This window comes from Staurois parvus, unplaced genomic scaffold (assembly GCF_062004578.1).
Source record: "Staurois parvus isolate SC_StPar_1 unplaced genomic scaffold, SC_StPar_1.0 ptg000151l, whole genome shotgun sequence".
Taxonomy (NCBI): Eukaryota; Metazoa; Chordata; class Amphibia; order Anura; family Ranidae; genus Staurois; species Staurois parvus.
The window spans coordinates 19299213-19322329 of NW_028317947.1; the positions used below are offsets into that span (position 1 = coordinate 19299213).

General features: G+C 42.0%; 1 protein-coding gene across 2 annotated transcripts in view; it reads left to right on the forward strand.

The window, feature by feature from the left end:
* MYO1D (myosin ID) overlaps nt 1-23117 on the forward strand; it is a 120159-nt gene that overhangs the window by 74041 nt on the left and 23001 nt on the right. For both annotated transcript variants that reach the window (XM_089674587.1, XM_089674589.1), the window contains 9 exons: nt 1162-1232; nt 1405-1479; nt 6475-6607; nt 8062-8228; nt 11777-11984; nt 13375-13598; nt 13687-13831; nt 13913-14017; nt 15223-15336. In XM_089674587.1, the coding sequence (XP_089530713.1) occupies nt 1162-1232; nt 1405-1479; nt 6475-6607; nt 8062-8228; nt 11777-11984; nt 13375-13598; nt 13687-13831; nt 13913-14017; nt 15223-15336 (1242 nt within the window). The remainder of the gene's footprint in view (nt 1-1161; nt 1233-1404; nt 1480-6474; nt 6608-8061; nt 8229-11776; nt 11985-13374; nt 13599-13686; nt 13832-13912; nt 14018-15222; nt 15337-23117) is intronic.

Sequence of the window (23117 nt, forward strand, 5' to 3'; positions counted from 1 at the left end):
TGTCTGCAGCCCTATTGGTATTCAGGGGTTTGAAGCATTAGTCTTTAGTACCTAGCTGTGGAATTCTTGGGCTCTTTTTTTCCCTCTAAATTCGTCAGTGACAGAATAGTTGTGTGTGGCTCATTACATTTAGTGACCTGGGCTTTGGATATTAAGATTCTACACGTAATGCCTTCAACAATAGTAAGATGACACTATTTTATTCAGTGGACACAAGGCCTGTCTTCAGTGACCTGTGCTTCAGAGCATGCTGGGAATTGTTTTTTTAAAAAAAAACTGGAGATCTGTATGTTGCAAGGATAAACAGAAATAATACAATGTGAATACAAAATTGCAGACTTGTATTTTTTTATGTGATCAATAATGAGTTAAACAGTTTGGAGCTTCTTAGGTTTGCTGAGATTTTTTTTTATTTTAACCTGGATTTTTCTACTTGGCCTATAATGGAAATAGCTTGTCACCCCGATCACCCCAATCCCGACTTTGAAATCGTGCGCCTTACAGTGACATTGCATGATTTCAAAGTCAGATGACATGTCTATTTGAGGTGCGATTTGCAAGACATTTGACACAGATGTCTATGCAAATCGCACCAAAAGTAGTGCATGTACTACTCCGACCAACTCAGAGCCATCCAGCATCATCGGTTTCCTCCCCGGCCTGACTGTCCCTGGCCCAGCCCTTTCACTCATTGGATTTCCGTTTTTCCAATCATGGAAGCTCAGAATGACATGTAAGCATTACCCAGGGCAGTCTAAAGACAAATACAGACTCCCTAGGAATACCCACTCCTGACACACACTCAAGACATTTTGACATTTGCACAGTCCCTCATAAGAGTCACACCACTGCTTGCATCAGGGCTGATGACTCTTGAAAGGATTAATGAGACAGGGTGCTGTGATATTTTCAGGAAGCTACTGTATATACAGCCCCCTGCTGGTCCTTCCCATCAGCCATGATCTCCCTGCATTGGATATAGAAGCACAGAGACCCAGCAATGACATCCCTGGGTCTAAAATAGGGTATGTAAAGAAAACAGGGTTTCATTTAAAATGGCATTATCATGTTGATGAGGAGGGAAAGAAGGACCAGTTGAAGGCAAACTATAAGCAGCTTAAACTTCAGCTTTAAACCTACTATTGATTCTGTTCCCTGCAGGTCACTCCAACAGATAAAGCTCTGGAATATGACCGAGATTTCCGAATCCGTCACTACGCTGGGGATGTAGTGTGAGTATCACGAGGACTCTTGACTATTAAGTTGTCAACCTTGGCATGAGATTCTAGTGTTTAATAACATGGCACAGACCTATTCTCCAGAGTGGCCATTTGAATCAAATTGGCATTTGATGAGTTCCACAGTTTCCTTGTTTTGGTTCTCACCATTTTCTTTTCCTGACAGTTACTCAGTGGTGGGATTTATTGATAAGAACAAAGACACATTGTTCCAGGACTTCAAGAGACTCATGTATAACAGGTGAGACAAATCTATACTATGTGTATTACTGTGAGCATTGATTGAGGTCTCTTCTTTGCAAAATATTTTAGAGATCTCCGCAGGGAAAGTGTAAAATACTTCCATATCCCAAAAGCTAGAAAGGATCCAGTTTAAGAACAAAAATATTTTTGTCTTTTATCCCCCCGACCTTACAAATCATTTGTAAATTTGATGACTTGGCCAATGTTGTTTTGAAAGTACTTCAGAAAACATTTGCTTTTAGCATTTCATTTTTGAGTGAATGGAATCTTCTAAAGGAAACCACACGTAGTGTCACAAAGGTTGTTCATTTGAGAAACATTTCCGTCTTGCTCCTATGAATTTTCTCATCACAGTGATTGAAAAAGAACATCGGTTTGACCCCACTAACAATTAGAAAGTCAAGAAAATGCTCTTAAAATGAAACATTTCAAAATAAATTCTGATAGTGTGTGGCCAGCTTTAAGCTATTCATACCTTTAATAATATTTGTCGTTCAAACAGTGGGCTGAAAGAAAAAAAATGACCTGATTCCCCCATCCACATCACTCCTATTGTATTGTGACATTGAGGATTCCCCGCCATCAGAATACACTGATCAATCCTGCAGGCTATAGCTGGTGGCACTGATCATTTGGGAAACTGGTAGATCAACTTCTGTACAGCCACCCTGCCCATACATGAATTGAAATCCAGGGGGTCCCCGCTGAACCGGACGAATTTCGATCCCTGTATGGCCACCCTTAGTCTGCTATACACACCAAGGGGTTTACAGGAGACATGAGATGGAGCAGATATGACATTTTGGTTTGGAAGTCCTTTTTAGAATGGTCAAAAGATCTAGTTCCAGATACATATGGGAATTCAATATGCACCTGGGGCAGCCATATTTGATGATTTCATAAACCGGGTTTGCTTCCTGACGATCCTCTGATCTTACTAAAAAGGCGTTTCTGGTTTAAAACTATTGATTCTTAGTAGTAACATGCCAACAATGCACCTTAAAGACAAGAGTTGTGTCATCTTTGGCTTGGCTGTAGAGCTGAGATCATCCTTTTTATTCCCTTTTACCCACAAAATATACTGTTAGAAATACTGATATGCATCCTAGATTAATGTGATTTTTAATGCTAGCTCCACTTTAACTAAAGATGGTCATACACTGATCAAAATTTGGACAGTCCTGCAGGGAGCAGCTGAATTTCGATCACTGTGTGGGCCGCCCTGCTCGTCAGAAGTCAATTGTTCAGGTGACTTTGAAGGGGCATGTTGGAAATTTTTCCATCAATCAGCAGCTGCAGTCAGCTGCAGCCGCTGATCAGTGTGTTCTGACAGTGACAGGTACTGCTGTCAGATTACAACGCACAGGATGGGGGGGATTCTTCCATCCACCTCAGTTTTGTGGCTGGAGAAATCGCTTTGTTTGTATGTACACTATATTGCCAAAAGTATTAGGACGCCTGCCTTTAGACACACATGAACTTTAATGGCATCCCAGTCTTAGTCCATGGGGTTCAATATTGAGTTGGCCCACCCTTTGCAGCTATAAACAGCTTCAACTCTTCTGGGAAGGCTGTTCACAAGGTTTAGGAATGTCTATGGGAAGGTTTGACCATTCTTCTGGAAGCACATTTGTGAGGTGAGGCATTGATGTGGACAAGAATGCCTGGCTCACAGTCTACGCTCTAATTCATCCCAAAGGTGTTCTACCGGGTTGAGGTCAGGACTCTGTGCAGGCCAGTCAAGTTCCTTCACACCAAACTCCCTCATACATGTCTTTATGGACCTTGCTTTGTGCACTGGTGCGCACTCATTGTGGAACAGGAAGGGACCATCCCCAAACTCTTCCTACGAAGTTGGGAGCATGAAACTGTCCAAAATGTCTTGGTATGCTGACACCTTGAGAGTTCCCTTCACTGGAATGAAACCCCAACCCTTGAAAGACAACCCCACACCATAATCCCACCTCCACCAAACTTTACACTTGGCACAATGCAATCAGGCACGTACCGTTCTCCTGGTAACCACCAAACCCAGACACATCCCTTAGAATTACAGACAGTGTGATTCGTCACTTCATAGAACACATCTCCACTGTTCTAGAGTACAGTGGTACCGTGCTTTACACCACTGCATTCAATGCTTTGCATTGCACTTGGTGATGTAAAGCTTGGATGCACACAAAGTTTGGAGGTCTTTAGCTGTTGACTCTGCAGACAGTTGGCGACTTCTGCTCACTGTGCGCTTCGCCATGCACTGACCCCGCACTGTCATTTTAAGTGGCCAACCACTTGGTTGTTCCCAGTTGCTTCCACTTTGTTATAATACCACTAACAGTTGAGCGTGGAATATTTAGTAGCAAGGAAATTTCACGGATGGACTTGTTGCACAGGTGGCAACCTATCACAGGACCACGCTTGAATTCACGGAGAACCTGAGAGCGACCCATTCCTTCACAAATGTTTGTAGAAGCAGTCTGCATGCCTAGGTGCTTGATTTTATACATCTGTGGCCATGGAGGTGATTGGAACACCTGAATCACATGATTTGGAGGGGTGTCCCAATACTTTTGGAAATATAGTGTATGACCATCTTAACTGGAAATCGCACTCTGTACAGAGTCAAAGTGACTGCTGTTAACAATTGGCAGCAATATGACATAATCTAAGACAGATACACAAAACAATGGTAGTAGAATTACATAACATCCATCTGCATTGGCTGTCATAAATGCTGATGTTTTACAATAAAGGTAAAATTATAACTGAAGTGTTAACATATGAAACTGATATGTGTGTTTGGAGGGCTAAGGCCAGCTATACACGTTAGGATTTCTCTCATTAAGCCCTGTGAGCTGAACAAGTGAAACCACTAGATTCCCCCATCCATACTAAACAGCGTGGCTGGAGGAATCTTCTCTGCCAGTTGTACTCTGACAGCTACTGCGGCTGCCTGAATACCTGAGCCGTGACTTCATCTGATCGGCTGCAGTCTCTGTGCGGCTAAGAATTTTTCGCCCAGCTCCTTAGATCTTCAGATCAAAGTTTATCGGGGTGCATGGTGTCACGTATAGCTTGACTTTTGCCTGATTCAACAGGAATAAGCTGCATATCAAGCCGTCTATGGCTCAACTCACTCACCTAAATTTCTTGGGAATTGCAGTGATGAGATGTCAGTGCCAAGAGAGGGAAGCGTAGCAGCAAGAGTAAGATTCTCTGGCAGTGAATGTTGTGTGGAGGTGGAGCCGCAAACCCCGATGCAAACCCCGATCAGAATCTGAGAGACCCAGACAGAGGTGGGGTATTCATTCCATTGGAATTTTTCCTGAACTGGGTAGATTTTCCCCAAGAATTATTTACATAGAAAGCAAAGTGAAATGGACTCCATAATAGTTAAAAAGGGAGTGCTGAATACCATGATTTAAAATGGTAAGCTCTGTGGACGAGCTCAAATTCCATTAAGCTGTCTGGGCAGCTGTGCCCCGCTCTTTGTAGAAAATGGAAGCAGGAGTTTCATAAATATTCATGATGTCTTGTACACACGCCTTCTCTCCATGTCAGTCGTTGTCAGTGTTCCGAGGAACACTAAGGTACAGCCAAGTCCATGTTTCCCGGAAACCATGCCAGTGAGATGGAGGGGGGGGGAGGACAGGGCAGACCCGATCCAGCTGACTCCTGATTCAATATCAGCTGCATCCTCCTGGTTATATAGAATACAGAATCTTCTGATCCCACACAAATAAAGCGGTTATGTAATCGTGTTATTATAGAACAGATGGTGACGGGTTCATAAGGATTTATTATAAACAGCTAGTATTTATCGTATTATTGTCATGTACACCTTAGCCTCTGTGATATGAATGGTCATAATGGTTACCATGTTGCAGCATGGTGGTCAGCACGGTTGCTATGGAGCTTTGATGTCCTGGGTTAGGTTTCTACCACGGCCACTCTTAGTATAATTTGCGTCTACCTATGCATGCATTGGTATCCAAGTACTTCATTTTGCTCCCACAAGACAAAAACATGCTAAGAACCAATATCAACTGGTTGTTGTTTCAGAACTGCTTCTCTCCCATTCAAATCTATGGTAATGAAACCGCAGCTAAAGTAGGTCAAATGCACCTGCACTGAATTTTAGAAGCATCTGAAGATTGTTTTTGCATTTACTTATCAAATCCTTTTAATAGTTTAGCTGTTGTTTACTCACATTGGCCATTGTGTGTGACTGTATGACTGCATTGGGGACATTACATTGAGGGCAGTGACTGCTATGAACAGAGACTTGTCTGGGAAGGTAGCAGCTTTGGCCCCCATCCCCTCAGCATCATATTTACCAGCATTTTCAGGCTACATATCACATCAGAGTTGGATTATCCACAAGGCAATGTAGATATAAGCTCTTGGATGTCCACGGTTCCCAGCTACAATCTTCATTGTCCACAGCAATAGCAAAGCTGGTCAATGCTGTGCACTGTCGTCACTTCACAAAGGAGGATGCACTTGACATTGATAAGTATTGCAGTAGACAGAATCCACCCCATTTGCCTTTTCTGTACTGACATGGGCCTTTGAGATACCAGCAGCCTACATTGCATCCTCCTTTTATGAAGTGCACAGCTTTGACTAGCTTTGCTATTGCTGTGGATAATGAAGATTATAGCTGGGAACCCTAGACATTCAAGGGCTTATACCTACATTTCCTTATGGATGATCCAGCTCTGATGTGATTGATATGCAGCCTTAAAAATGCTGGTAAATATGTGGGAATTCTATGTATATGTAGTTATACTTTGTAATTCACACCAAAAACTGCTTTGAGAAGTTTTAGCCAATCAAGCATTACAGCTGTGTCAAAAATTGGAGCAATTTGTCACTGGACATTGCAGTCAATAGAAAGCAGCTTATTGGATTCACATTATTTTCTCATTGCGGCCGCTCATTCCAAGTCCTTTGACCTCCATATATTATCCTGTGACTTTTCCTGTCTCTTCAGCTCCAACCCTGTGTTGAAAAACATGTGGCCCGAGGGAAAACTGAGCATCACAGAGGTCACCAAACGTCCCCTGACAGCTGCCACCCTCTTCAAGAACTCCATGATTGCCCTGGTGGATAACCTGGCATCTAAGGTACCAGCTCTGATCACCCTGCTACATATTTTGATATGCCAGCAGCTCTACTGCTCATCCATGGCGACCTCCAGCTGTGAAGGCGCCACTGAAACAACACCTGAATAATATTTTCTATTATTCAGGCTGCAAGGAGCTTAACCCAGCAAACAGAGAAGGATCTTGTTCGTGACATCTGGTTGTATGTGTGTATGTATGTATAGGTATGTACGTGTGTGTATATATGTGTGTGTGTGTATGTATGTGTATGTGTGTGTATATATATATATATATATATATATATATATATATATATATATATATATATATATAAAAATTTAATTCTTTATAAGGTTTGCATCGAAAAATGACAGTAATGACATAGGTAGTTTGTAAGACATCAGAGGTGACTGAAAATAATTTTTAATAATTTTTTTTTTCCTTTTGTCCATTACCAGCATTAAAAGTAAACCGACCTGATCTTCTGTTTTTTGGGGTTTTTTGTTTTTTTTTTTACCATTAGCAATGCACAATTGAATTTTTCCTTTCTTTATTAAGATAACCAGTCATCTTTCACTGTTCAAATTGCTTCAAACCAATGAAAAATTACTTCTGAATGTTTGCTGTACCTAACAGCAATCTTTGGGTCCGGACATTGTCAGATGGCCTACTATATTTTGGCTTAATGGGTAACTTACTGCCCTGGATTCTTGGGGTTCAGTACTGACCAGGGGGGACTATCTGTATAGCATTTCCACGTTTCCACTTAGCTCATGTAGGTTCTTTTTTAATGCTGTGGTTTCCTTCCACAATCCAATCACATACTGGTTCTTTCATTGGCTTCCACCCACATCAGTCTGTTAGGGGCATTACACCGTAAGCATCTTTAGTGGCAGGGACTGATGTGATTGGTTCTGTGTACTCTGCACATAGCTGTAGCAGTGGCATATAAATAAGTAAAATTTAAAGCCCTAAAACTACCTTTGAAGCTTTAGTACATAAAAATGTCCAGGAATGTTCTTTTTTTTTTTTGGGGTGGCTGGGGTTTGTAATTATGCCAAACATGTCAACCATAAGTTGGTTTTAATAAGTTTTGATTGATGGAGCAATAATGCCTAAAAAGTCACAAAAAACTGCATTTTGCTTCATGGTATACCCAGCCCTACGGATGTTGGCATACCCTACACCTTCCACTTCACTCATCATTTCTAGAGCGGTTGTTTGATGGCTTCTTGAGCACAGATTCATTGGGTTTGTGTTTCATACTGTATTACTATTCTAGTGTAATTTCTAAAATTTCCTCCTATTCTGCCTTCTGTTTTCCTCTTCCTTGTAGCTTCCAGCAGTCAGCTGTTTTCAGGTGCGTCATTCTTCTCTCCCTGCTCATGTTCTTTCTCAGCCATACCTCTGCTGTCCTTAATGTTGTCAGGTGCCTTCTCCATCTAACTTTCTATCACTATCTGCTGACCTTTCAGGAGCCCTACTATGTTCGCTGCGTAAAACCAAATGAGAAGAAGTCACCATCTTTGTTTGATGAAGAGCGTTGCCGTCACCAGGTGGAGTATTTGGGTTTACTTGAAAACGTTCGTGTCCGGCGAGCTGGTTTCGCATATCGGCAAGTGTATGAGCGGTTTCTCCATAGGTATGGACAAGCTTTTCCTATACGGTCAGTCTATTCATCTATGCCTCATCTGTCAATAGGAAAAGTCTTTTTTGGTCAGATAAAATTAATTGTAATAGAACCATGTTACATTAGCTTTCCGTAGTTCAAGTATTACCTTTCCTACTGCTTTGATGATTTGGTTACTTACAGCGGAATTCCATCTAGTTTTTTTTTAAATATATTAAAAAAATTAATCTCCTCTGCATATGTCAATCACCTGCATATCTGTGGTGTTTAATGCAACTCTTCTTTTCATTTAATTCCTATCATTCTCTGCACCTCATCTAAAAATCCAGCCCAAGTTGACATTGTTGTAACCCTATCTTATCTGCAGCCCACATATTACTTGCACACAAATGTCAGGCAGAGTTCATATATGTCAGAAGGTTGAGATTTCTAATGAACTACCTGTAGTACCAAATTGAAATGTTCATTTTCAGGGTAAGGCAGTCCTTTTGCATGGGGGAACTTAGACAGAGGTCTGATTGCCCTAGGAAAGAACAGATGATTTACCTGCTATGAAAAATATTTATACATAGAGATAGTGTCGGTGAAAGGTTCCTTTAGGATGTAACAATATGTACAGTAGTCTGTAAGACTAATAGGCAAAAAGTCCATCTAACCATGAGTTCACAAGATGGGAAGAGCAGTCAACACTTCAAGGCAAGCCTTCTTACAGAGAGAGGAAGCGATTTCCACGAAAGTAAATGAAAAAACAAAGAAGCTCCACTGAGTGTAGATTGCAGGCCAATTTATTATTAAAACACAGAATAAAGTTGCACTCACATTGGATGTGCCTGCTTTTACTTCACCAAAAGTCCGTGTACGGTGTATGGAGAGTCAGCCATCCAGCCGGCCGCGAATACAGCCGAGTAACGTCAGAACACACATTATGGGCAGCGGACTTTCCATACACCGTACACGGACTTTTGGACGTGCCTGCCTTTACTTCACCAAATGTGAGTGCAATTTTACTCTGTGTTTTAATAATAAATTGACCTGCAATCTACGCTCAGTAGCACTTATTTGTTCTTTTATTCTGAAAAATGTTTGCCTGACTTACCTCTTAAAGCGGAGCTCCACCCAAAAGGGGAAGTTCTGCTTTAAGCCTTTGTCCCCCGCTCCCTATTAAGGATTGGCAGATTTGGGGAGCGGGGGGGAAGGGGGTACCCGAATTTGACAGGTACCCGCTCCCACTTCTGCTGCGATCGCCTAGGTCAGTGGTCGGCAAGCCGCGGCTCGCGAGCCACATGCGGCTCTTTACACACTCTAATGCGGCTCTTCTGTGTGCCGGGCGCCCGCTCCCCTCCCTCCTCTCGGTCGGCCGCCCCAAAAGTCCGCGCGGACCTTTTAATCCGGCCCGCGGATGTGGCTGTCAGGATGTGTGTAGGCGGGGCAGCGTGACGAACGTGAGGGGAGCTAGGCTCTTCTCACAGTCCGCCCTGAAGACCCGAACGGCGCGGGAACACGGCGAGAGGAACGCGCGGAGCAAAGGTAAGTGAATTGACACGGGGGGGACTTGGCTTACTACTTGGGGGGGAATAGTACTGTGGGGGATGAAATACTATATGAGGGATGAAATACTATATGGGGGATGAATTACTATATGGGGGATGAAATACTATATGGGGGATGAAATACTATATGGGGGATGAATTACTATATGGGGGATGAATTACTATAGGGGGGATGAAATACTATATGAGGGATGAATTACTATGGGGGATGAATTACTATAGGGGGGATGAATTAATATGGGGGATGAATTACTATATGGGGGATGAATTACTATATGGGGGATGAATTACTATATGGGGGATGAATTACTATATGGGGGATGAATTACTATATGGGGGATGAATTACTATGGGGGATGAATTACTATATGGGGGATGAATTACTATGGGGAATGAATTACTATGGGGGATGAATTACTATATGGGGGATGTATTACTATGGGGGATTAATTACTATGGGGAATGAATTACTATGGGGGATGAATTACTATATGGGGGATGAATTACTATATGGGGGATGAATTACTATGGGGGATGAATTACTATGGGGGATGAATTACTATATGGGGGATGAATTACTATATGGGGGATGAATTACTATATGGGGGATGAATTACTATGGGGGATGAATTACTATGGGGGATGAATTACTATATGGGGGATGTATTTTCAGTTTTAAAAATGTGGCTCTCAAAATAAATTTCAATCGTGGTTTTGGCGAGATTTGGCTCAGTTGAAAAAAAAGGTTGCCCACCACTGGCCTAGGTGATTGGAAGTGTAAGTTGTCTGGCGGCAAGCTGTCCCAGTTGGGTGCCCACACTGAAGATGCCGGCACCAGGGAGAGAAGACGACCAATGAAATCAGTGGTAGTGAGGACACCGCTGGACCGAGGGACAGGTAAGTGGCTGTATTTTAAAAGTCAGCAGCTACAGTTTTTTTAGCTGCTGACTTTTTTTTTTTTTTTTTTTTTTCAGGTGGAATTCCGCTTTAAAATCTGTTGGAAAAAAAAATCTGAAAATAGAATGTCATTAAGATATCATTAATAATCTGCATTTTAAAAAAAAATTAGCATGTTAAATTAAAATTTGGGACTGTTAGTAGAAGCAGGTGGCCTGATGTTTTTGCCCAGGCATAGTCACTGCTTTTGGCATAAGATTGTACTCTGAATTTGTTAGATTGCTGTAGTTCCAAGAAAGCTGTCTATAAATATATTGAGGTACAGGAGAAGTATGGGCTTAAAAAAAAAACATAACAAAAAAAAAAACACCTATACTCGCCTCCATCTGTGTGACGCTTCAGCTGCCCCATGCAGACTTTTAAACCGAGAACTCCGATCTTGGTCTGCTCCAAGTGGAGAGCAGTGACTGTTGGTCTCCTCTTTCCGCTCTGCTCCTCCAGCACCGAGCTGGAGAGGGGGCGGGCATGGCTGGCTCCAGTTTTTAGCCACGTGCTGAAAGGCAAAGCCAGCTGTCAATCAGGCAACAGCGTGAATCCCAACACTACTGTCATGATCCTGCCCAAGTCTGTCTTGGCTCTGCCGAGTCAGCTAATGGCAGGCTATAAGCTGACTCTGGGTTAAAGGAGTACAAAAGAAAATGTAATCCTGTGACCCACAAGAGAAGTATGGCCAAAGAGGCTTTCGCTATAGTTCTCTTTTAAGAACGAATTTAAAAGTGGAACTGTTTATTACAATTATCGTCCGTCTGCATTCTGCTGGACATAATATACATTAACATGTAGGAAAAAACAGAAAGAGAGGGCGCACCAGTCTAGTTTTTTCCTAGATGTCACAGGACATCCACGTCCTGGAGGGCAGCAAGGCCAGGGGCGATTCTCCATAGGATCTGTTGTGTATCAACAAGGCTACTTCACTTGTGCACAGGAGACTATTCTGTTTGTTGTAAACATTAACATGTGTTTTGTATTGTCTAGTTGTGTGCCAAAAGCACCACCCTTGTTCACCACCTACTCACCACTGTTTGTTTGGTTTTTTGTTTTCTCTTTATCCAGGTACAAGATGATCTCCCAGCTAACCTGGCCTAACCACGACTTGCCTTCAGATAAAGCTGCTGTGCAGAAGCTGCTGGAGGAATGTGGATTTCACCAGGATGCTGCTTACGGCAAAACCAAGGTTTTTATTCGTACCCCGCGTACCCTGTTCTCCCTGGAAGAGAAGCGGAGTTTGATGCTAATCAGGATCATTCTTTTCCTGCAGAAGGTGAGCTAGTGATAGAGGTAAAGATGCTTGTTTTACCTTCTGTGTGAAATCTTAGTGGGTATCCTACACTTTTCCTCAGTATGATATAAACTTTAAGACCAAATGTTTACATATATCTGACCATCACATCTACTAAATTGCCAAAAGTACGTGGACACCCCTCAAATTTACCAAGTTCAGGTTTTTCCATTGAAGGGTAATGTTATTACTATAACGTACAAAGACATTTTGACAATTCTGCGTTTCCAGCCATGAGGCTCCACATTGATGCCCATGGTTTTGAAACAAACTCATATAGGTGTGATGGTCAGGTGTCCATAAATGTTTGCCTATATTGTAGTTTTAGGTAATAAATCCCTGAAAATGTCTGCCAGTCTCTCCAACACCTTTTGCTTCTTCACAAAATATAAAAAGCAATAGGAAATAATTAGTGGTTCTAAAGGCAGAAGATTTTTTACCTTCATGCATTCTAAATTTTTTACCTTCATGCATGTAAAAAAACCTTCTGGGTGCAGCTTTCCCCTCAGCCCCCCTTATACTTACCTGAGTCTCATCTCGATTCAGCGATGTGCATGAGAGCTCCAGCTCTCCTGGGTCTCTCTTTGTCCTCATTGTCTCACACAGCAACAGGAACCGATGGCTCCTGCTGCTGTCAATCAATGTCCATTCACAGGAGTGCGGCTTGGAAGCAAGCCTGCCCGAGTGTCCTCATAGCAAGAGGCTTGCTATTGGGGCACTTGGCAGGTGGGAGGAGCCAGGAGCACCAGCGGGGAACCAAAAAAGAAGAGGAATTGGGCTGCTGTGTGCAAAACCATTGCACAGAGCAGGTAAGTATAACATGTTTGTGATATTGGGCATGATCATCATGAAATGACTTGCATGATCATCAAAAATCTATGAACCATAAATTAAAGTGTAGCCCTAGGCAGAAAGTTAAATGCATGGCTGAAAAACAAATACGTTTTACATGCTTAAATATTTGCCACTTTGGCCACTCATTCTACATACATACATTTATGGCAGTCGGCTAGATCACTTTACTACGTTCTGGGATAGTAAGATTGTTTTCTGGGCCAGGTACTGCATTAGGTAGAAGTGATTACACTGATTAATTGTCCAACGAGGAGGCTTGAGAACTGATTTAGGAAGTTAAATGACTGAACTGCCACCCATCTGGATTTGCATTGTTCAGAATGTGTTTACATCACAATACAAAAATTACAAATAATATTGCAGTTAAACCAGTCAGCATACATGTATTTTGGTTATGTATTTAGTATTTTGCATGCAGTTGAACACTGTATGTTTCCAAGCACAATTTCAACTTGTTTCCTTCTTCTCAACCCCCTTAAAATGTAAGTGTTCTGATTTTGTCACTTTCCTGGTTTAGATGTGGAGGGGAACATTGGCTCGCTGGCAATATAAGAGAACCAAAGCAGCCCTCAAAATAATGCGGTACTACCGACGCTACAAAGTAAAGTCCTACATCAAGGAGGTTGTCCGCAGGTTTAATGGTGTTCGGAACAGCAGGGATTATGGGAAGAATGTCAAATGGCCTACACCTCCAAAGGTGCTTCGTTCCTTCCAGGAATTCCTGCAGAGAGCCTTCCACAGGTATACAGGCACAACAGCTGGATCAAAATGAAGCACAATTCTACCATGATTTACAGCAAATGGCAGCTAAAGCTTTCTTTGTTTACAGGTGGAGGGCATACCACATAATAAAAACTATACCTCCCGCTGACATACCAAAAATCAAGGCCAAAGTGGCTGCATTTGAGAACCTCAAAGGTCAGCGAGCTGACTTGGGGCTACAGAGACGATGGGAAGGCAGTTACCTTGCTTTGGTAGGTCTGCAGTTGTAAAAAGGCAGAAGGCAAAAATAGTAAAGCTGTAATTGTAATAATTTCCCTTATTACTTGTATCAGAAACAAGAGAACAGCCAAGACTCAGAGGTGTTCGTATCCCGGGCTAATGAGCTGCAGAGGAAAGACAAGTTCATGCAGCCTCTCTTCTCCTGTCGTGTACGAAAGGTATGCAACTATGGAACTGTGTGATGTATGGCCAGTTGTATAGAGAATACAGTGAGACTCTCATAGCGGACATTATTCAGATCATTCTGCCTTACCTTGGCTGAATAGGCTTTTACTGTACCTAGTAAGCATTCATTATACCATGGTTTCTTAACCAGGGTTCCTCCAGATTTCTGCCTCTCAGATAAGATCCCACTGACACCATTGATCGTTTTAGCTATCTGTAAGGGGGAATTCTTCCCAATGACCACAAGTGTAAGGAGCATTCTTCCCTCTGACTATCACACTAATGTTTCATGGGTTGTAGATAGTCATTTTTAGCATGGGTTCCCTGAGACCAGAAATGTATTCCAAGGGCTCCTCTGAGTTGATGAGGTTGAGAGAGGCTCCGTTACACTTGTATCTAGAATAAGTTGTATTGCTTTGGTGATTCTGGCTTCCTCTTACTTTTCTCTAGTATATGTGATATATGTAACCTGTCATCTATAAAGAGAGAGAGTTCAGCTCATACATACATTATGCTACTGTGCAGGTTTGCAGATTACAGATCAGCGTGACAAAAAAAAAAGTTGGCAAGGTGGGATCTAACACATGACCTCTGCTCCTGATTGTGCACAAGAGTAACAAATGGCAAAGTACAGTAGTCAAAACAATTGTTTGACACTTTTTGAAGGAGCTGAAGTGCTTTCTGCATTTTCAGCATGGAGTCAGGCACTTGACAACAGCTTTCAGATCTTGGGGGTCACTCTGGCTCTCAGCTCAAGAGTTTCCCCCAAATACAGTAATCCTAGCTAAATCAAGATGCAAATGTAATGTTTTGTAAGTGAGCATGTAAAGTTATATTCATTCAAGAATAAATATTTAAATTATTTCTTATAGAGACACCATGGCCTTGCTCATTTAGGGCAAAGTCTCAGTCTCTTTGTCTCTGCCTCTGTTGCAGCTGGTGACAATACCTGGTGCCTCTGAGTATGGGGGCATGTGACCTCCTCCCTGTGACAGGCAGTGGGTCCCAGCACTGTCACATGACCAGAGGAGTGACATCACCGCTCCTTTTCAGATACTAGCAGACACTAGGGATTGCTGACTGTGACCAAGACAGGAGCAGTAAGGATGTGTCTTTTTCTATCCAATTATGCCAAGTTTTCTTTAATGGTCGCTGCTCTCCCAACAGTGTATGATTATACCCGTTTTCTACTACTCAGGTGAACCGATTTAACAAGGTAGAAGATCGAGCCATCTTTATAACAGACAGACACCTGTATAAAATGGATCCCAGCAAGCAGTATAAAGTTATGACTAGCACTCCACTTTATAATGTAAGTAATATGACTTAAAGTGTATACCTAAACCCAAGAACAAAAATGTAATCTATCACAGCTTATCAGTCCATAGATGTGGTGGCTGCATTTGTTTTCTTTTTTTTTAGGCTTTATTTTTTACCTGGTAATTTTGCAAGCAACACGTTTTCCTGTCTTTGGGTGACAATGGGTGGTCACTGTTCCTATAGAGGGACAGGGTTGTCACACTAGGACAGAGCTAGAGAACATCTCTTTCTCTCCTCTTTGCCATAACATAGGAAGGTGGTGTTTTATAGTTATTCAAGATAGCTGGAAACAATAATGACTGATAACCGCCAGCAGAAATGGAGTGTACATAAGTTATCAGCTCAAAATGTCTGGATTTCAGGCTCAAAAGATATTTGTTTGCACTTATCAAACCGATATTACAAAACACTTTTAGTGGTATATTTAACACACCAAAAAAGAGAAAATAAGATCATTGTTAGGGTTTACATACACTTTGATTTTCTTCAGTTTTTGTCTGTAGTAGTTGCCAAAGCCATACCTTTTATCATTCAAAAACCATTCTTAAGCTCAAGTCTAGTGATTTTGGTGAGATGATGTCATCAGTCTGCTGCAGGCAAGAGGAAGCATATCTTCTGTCTTCCCTTCCCCACTGAACAGACTACAGCATTGCAACTTTGTACTGAGCCACATAGGGAGAGGCTACAGCAAGCATTGGTCTATATATTTCTCAAATACAAAGCACACACCAAAAAAAAATACCCAGAAAAGTAGTCTACCTCCACCCTTGAAGGTTACAGAATAATATATAAAACTTTTCTTATAGATAAAGAATCCTAAATCTCAAAACACACCCCACTCGTATAAACAAATATTCAATAAACAAAAGTTCAATAAATGTTCAATAAAGTCTCTTTACTTCTTCTTTTCCACGAAAAAATTCTTTTTCTCAACACCCGTACATTCTGATGCCCATATACCTCAAAAAGAAAAAACTATACATAGTGTCATACCTTTTTAGTAATCAAAACACACGTGCCCTTAACAATGCACCATGCAATACTTGTGAAACACTCCAAAAGGAGAGAAAAAAAAAAAATAATAATATTAACTCTCTGTGAATATTAGCATATATATTATTATAGATCTCTACATACATTATGTACTCCAGGGATAGGGCATACATAGAGGTGGATAATCTGTGATGAATCGTTCCCAATATTTTATGTGATTCGGTGAGAGTGGGATGGCATGCAGATAGGTATGGGCGGCTGTTTTCCAGCTTCCAAGATGGCGATCTGTGACGTTAGTCATGGCTGGAGGGCAGTATATAAGGGGCTGATGCGCAGACATCTGTATCCTTTGAAAAAGTCACAGGAAGTGACGAAACGCGTCAAGAACACGTGACGTCAGACGCATCGACGTTAACAGGAAGTGCGATCGCGGCCATCTTGGAAGTGGGAACATGTGGCTAGTGTTCCCGAGTCTGTCTGCTTGTACATCTCGATGAGGAGGAGCTGGTGTAATCTTACTGCAATGTAAGTTGTTGAATAAAGGCTGTCATTTATTGAATCTACCATATGTAACTTGGATTTTCTTATGAAGAGAATGGAAGTCAAATCACTTTATTGGACCTAATATTGGATGGATTTCTACATCTAAGGAGACCTATATCAAGCCCTGGTTTTGGTTATATAGGGTAATTATCCATCTTACACAGGAGTTGGAGATCACGTTTTTTGGCTGGGGATGTGTGTTTGATCACTTCATATATTAAGTGCGGTGTCACTAAGTTGCAGTGTTATAAGTGTCACAGATTCACATAGTGGATGTGATATGTGTATGTCGCACTGGTTATAGATTTGATGATATAGAGATCTATAATAATATATATGCTAATATTCACAGAGAGTTAATATTATTATTTTTTTTTTTTCTCTCCTTTTGGAGTGTTTCACAAGTATTGCATGCTGCATTGTTAAGGGCACGTGTGTTTTGATTACTAAAAAGGTATGACACTATGTATAGTTTTTTCTTTTTGAGGTATATGGGCATCAGAATGTACGGGTGTTGAGAAAAAGAATTTTTTCGTGGAAAAGAAGAAGTAAAGAGACTTTATTGAACATTTATTGAACTTTTGTTTATTGAATATTTGTTTATACGAGTGGGGTGTGTTTTGAGATTTAGGATTCTTTATCTATAAGAAAAGTTTTATATAAGCATTGGTCTATGTCTGACATTTGTGAACACAGCCAAGACTAGCACAGGCACCAAGATTTACATAATTACATCATTTCTAAGCCTGCATCTCAGTCCAGGAAGTAGATGCTAATCTTGGATGATGCCTGAACAAAGATAGTGTGGTACTTCTGTAGAGAACATGGATGTGGTGTCAGGGGAAGTACTATGATCTCACACCGAGGTACACTTGCATGCACTTAACCTGAAAAAGTATATTTGATGGTACTCTTTAAGTAATTGTATAGTAAGTCAAAAACAAAACTAAAAACACATTAGCCTGGAACATTATACATGTCTTTTATAATCTCTCTCAGAAATGGAACCTATATCTGCCAGAATTATGATATTTGGTTATTTGTTTTCTGCATTGGTATATGAAAGTATTGCAGTGATTTCATGGACCACACAGATGTCTAGAGTACCTTGATGACATCACTGATTCCTAGTCCAATCACATGCTTCACTGTACCTTCAAAATGACTTTCAAGTGTTGGTATACAGTATTAAAAACATAATGCTTCTTTCATGTGACCTGTGCCTCACAGGCTTTTGGCCCTTTAACAGGATTTCACCACCACCACTCCCTGGCATTTTACAGGATCTCACCACCACCACTCCCTGGCATTTTACAGGATCTCACCACCACCACTCCCTGGCATTTTACATGATCTCACCACCACCACTCCCTGGCATTTTACAGGATCTCACCACCACCACCCGCTAGCCCTTTTTTAACAGGATCTCTCCACCACCACTCCCTGGCTCTTTATAAGGATCTTTCCACCACCATCCCCTGGCCCTTTAACAGGATCTTTCCACCACCATCCCCTGGCCCTTTAACAGGATCTCTCCACCACCATCCCCTGGCCCTTTAACAGGATCTCTCCACCACCATCCCCTGGCCCTTTAACAGGATCTTGCCACCACCATCCCCTGGCCCTTTAACAGGATCTTTCCACCACTACCCCCTGGCCCTTTTAACAGGATCTCCCCACCCCCACCCCTGGCCCTTTTTAAAAGGATCTCACCACCACCACTCCCTGGCATTTTAAAAGAATCTCACCACAACTCCCTGGCCCTTTAATAGGATCTTGCCACCACCCCCTGGCCCTTTAACAGGATTTCACCACCACCACCCCCTGGCCCTTTAACAGGATTTCACCACCACCACCCCCTGGCCCTTTAACAGAATCTCACCACCACCACCCCCTGGCCCTTTTAACAGGATCTCGCCACCACCACACCCTGGCCCTTTAATAGGCAGAGGCAGGCTTCCCGAATATTATTCATGATTATTATAATTATTGTTAGTTACAGCATGGATGAAATATGTTGCTAGCACAGTGGTCAGCTTGTTTCAAAGTGCCAAGCTTTTTGACACATGGGGTCAGAGACACTGGAAGGTCCTCTTTCCTACTGATCGATAATTACTTGATATGCCTGCTCTGTTTGTTGTATATCACACATCTGAGGAAGGCTCCCTGAGTGGTTCCAAAATGATTATTTTTTTTTTTTTTATGTGATCATACCAGAATAAAGAGCTTTGCACTTTGCAGCAAGCTTGTCGGTGTGCTGGCAACATATTGTATCCATGTTGTACATCGTGACGAGTTGGGAGTTGTTGCAGTACTCTTTTAATCACATGGTCAATTCTTTATAGTGTGCGAGAGGAAAATACCACATGACTATCACAGCAGTCTCATGATCAATTCTCCCGATTGTAAGCAATGATCAGGAGCGGTCTGTGATAGCATGCTGTGAGCACATAAAGCTGCTCCTCAGGAATGCATATGTGGGTGGTTCATCTTTAAAGCCTACCTGCCCAGCTGCCGCATAGAGTATAGAAAAGAATCACCCCCCTTTAAAATAATCAAATTTTGTTGCTTCGCAGCCTGAATTGAAAACAGACAAAGTTTGTGTTTTTATCGAGCTGTATTTACTCCTATAACGCCAACATGTCAGCCAAAATTCAAAATTCAAAACCAGAATCATTGAGTTGGAAAAAGGATCACCCCCCTCCTAAAAAATGAATTTTAAACTCAATCAGGTGTGGCTAATCACCTTCTCAACAGCACACAAAGCCATTTGACTTTCAGCTTTGAACAGCAGTGGTCACTTTGCTAAGCATGAAAAGAGCTTTCCTGTAGCATTTCAGTACCTGGTAGTGTAACTGAAGCAAACTATCAACTATGGGTGACAAGACACTGTCAAAAGATCTCTTGGATAAAGTTGTGGACAGCCACAAGTCAGGAGACTGATACAAAAAAAATCCAAAGGCTTTATCAATGCCTAGAAGCACAGGGAAGTCAATTATTAAGAAGTGGAAGGTATTTGGCAGAACACAGACCCTTCCTAGATCAGGGCGTCTTTCCAAACTGGATGAAAGAGCCAGGAGGAAACTGGTCAGAGCCACTACTAAGAGGCCTACAGCAACTCTGAATCAGTTGCAGGAAATTATGACAAAAAGTGGTTATTGTGTGCATGAGACAACAATATCACAAATCCCTCACAAATGTGGCTTGTATGGGAGGGTTGCAAGAAAAGAAGCCACTTCTCAAGAAAGGCCACATGCAGTCACCACCCAGCTTAACCAAAACGTACCTTGAAGATTCTGAGGTTACATGGAAAATAGTGTTATGGTTATTATTTGGCCTCAACACTATACAATATTTCTGGCCGCTCACCATCCAAATCCCACCATTCCTCCAGTAAAGCATGGAGGTGGTAATATCCTGTTATGGGGGGACTGGAGCACTTGTCAGGATAGAAGGAAAAATGGATGGTGCAAAATACCATCAAATTCTTGAGAAAATCTGCTGCCCTCTGCCAGAAAGTTGTCAATGGAAAGAAGGTTTACCTCCCAACATGACAATGACCCAAATCAGAAAGCAAACGTGACCACACAGTGGTTGGAGGAGAAAAAGGTGAATGTCTTTGCATGGCCTAGTCAGAGCCAGGGGCGGACTGACCATTGGGGAACTCGGGCACTGCCCGAGGGCCCGGGGTCAGTAGGGGGCCCCATGAGATGTCCCTGGTACCTTTCATAGGCTTTTTTGGATGTGGTTTGAGTGTGGGTGAGGACACAGGGTCCTCATGATCCTCTATTGGCCAGGGGCCCCATGAGTTATCAGTCCGCCCCTGGTCAGAGCCCAGACTTTAAACCCCATTGACTTGAAGACCTCAGTCCATAAACGGTCACCATCAAATTTAACAGAACTTGAGCAGTTCTGCAAAGAAGAGCGGGCAGATACTGCAAAGTCTAGATGTGCAAAGGCTGAAATGAAAGCAAAAGGTGGTTCTACAAAATACTAATACAAGGGGGTGATCCTTCTTCCAACTCCAGTGATTTTTAATTTTTTTTTCTGACATGTTGGTGTTATACATATCTTTCTTATCTTTCTTTATAAATAAATACAGCTGGATAAAATAAAACTGTCTGTCTCCATGTCAGGCTGCAAAGCAACAAAATGTGATTATTTTAAAGGTGGGGGGTGATTCTTTTCTATACCCACTCTATATGCATACAGCCAGCAGGAACAGGTTAACAATGAAGCTACACTGACCTGAACCCTAATATTAACCTACCTATAACAAATTAAACCCCTAGCATCTCCCCTAGGGAATACATATAATGTTTAACCTAATACTACACCTGACTCTAATATTTAGCCAGTCTGTACCCTAACCTCAAAAGGTTAGTCCACCCAAAACTTATACTTCATTTTATGGTGGATGATGGAGGTTTAAGCCTCAAAGCCCAACTCCCTAAGATTTCATACTACGCTTACCAATGTCAAACGTTTGTTATGTCAAATCCTTAGTCTCTGCATTGGGGTGTTAATATGATGATATCTCACAAAAGAGAGCAAACAGTTTTATTTAAAAAAAAAAAAAAAAGGCCCCAATCCTCCATGTGTAGTAGATGGAGGTATATTTGTAGGATCTCTTCTGGGAAATCACATTAAGGCAGAGAGAATATTGACATGGATGTGACAATTACCATGCCTACTGGACCATGTGCGTTATTTATGTTGCTAGTTTGTTTATTCATCTTGGGGTTTATTCCTTCCCACTATATTAGCACATCCTAACAAAACCACTATGAAAAAATGAGATGTTAACAAAAGCAACAGAGCTCTGATTGGCTCAGAGGGCTGCCCTTGACCTATGCTGCTGTGCAGGGTATTATAGGAAAGAACATTAGGGAAGATGAGCGGTATGTACACTTATTTATTTATTTCAGGTACTTATATAGTGCCATCAATTTATGCAGCGCTTTACATATATATTGTATATTCACATCAGTCCCTAACCCTCAAGGGGTGTATAATCTAAGGTCCCTAACTCACATTCATATATACACACAGTGGCATCCCTAGGCAGGTGCAGGGGGTGCACGCCGCACCGGGTGACACCTACGGCACAGGGTGACACCGGACCCGCTCTAAAGTTGTAAAGTTGTAAAGCAAGCTGGACTTGAGGATTGAGCATAATGGATAGGAGTACGATCCATTATGCTCCCCAATCTGCAGATCCGATCCATCCTGCGGGGATCGTCGGCTTGCTTTACAGCTGACCTTTTCGTGGAGCAGGTCCGGTGTCACCCTGTATAGGTTGCCTACCGACGATCCCCGCAGGATGGATCAGATCTTCGGATTGGGGAGGATAATGGATCAGACTCTGATCCATTATGCTCAATCCGCAGATCCAATCCATTCTGCGGGGGTCGTCGGAGGGGGTGTCACCAAGTGTTATCGCACTGGGTGACACCAACGCTAGGGAGGCCCTGCATACACATACTAGGGCCAATTTAGACAAGAGCCAATTAACCTACCAGCATGTTTTTGGAGTGTGGGAGGAAATTGGAGTACCCAGAGGAAACCCAAACAGGCACAGGGAGAACATGCAAACTCCAGGCAGGTGGTGCCGTGGTTGAGATTTGAACCAACGACCCGAGTACTGCCAGGCAGAAGTGCTAACCATATAACCACTGTGCTTGTGTGTGAAGATGCATTTCATCATTTTCTAACATACTGTATACATAACTGAATAAAATAGTGTTTCTTATATCTGCCTGGAATGCAGATTTTAGGAAAACCTTTCTAGTAAGAAGAACCCCTAACTGCTAGTACTTACCTTCACCATGCTCCCCCACTGCTCTGTTGCTCCATCAAAGCCCTCAGTAAATACCTGGTCCTTCTGCATATGGGGGGAACATGTAACCTCCTCCCAGGACACAATGGGGTTGATTTAGTCAATTAGACTGTGTACTTTGAAAGTGCAGTTGCTCCAGAGCTCAGTAAATGAGGTAAAGCTTAAATCTACAAAGAATACATGCAACTAAAATGAAATAAAAACAAAAACTTAATTTTTGCTTGCACACGATTAGATGATAGAAGTCATCAGAGCTTCCCCTCATTTTCTATGCTCTGGAACAACTGCACTTCCAAAGTGCACAGTCTATTTGTATTCACTAAATCCAATCAGTGCACTGGCCTGAATGGCCAACCACCAAGCTTTGAGTCAATCTAACAGAGAGCTTCCGCAGGGTT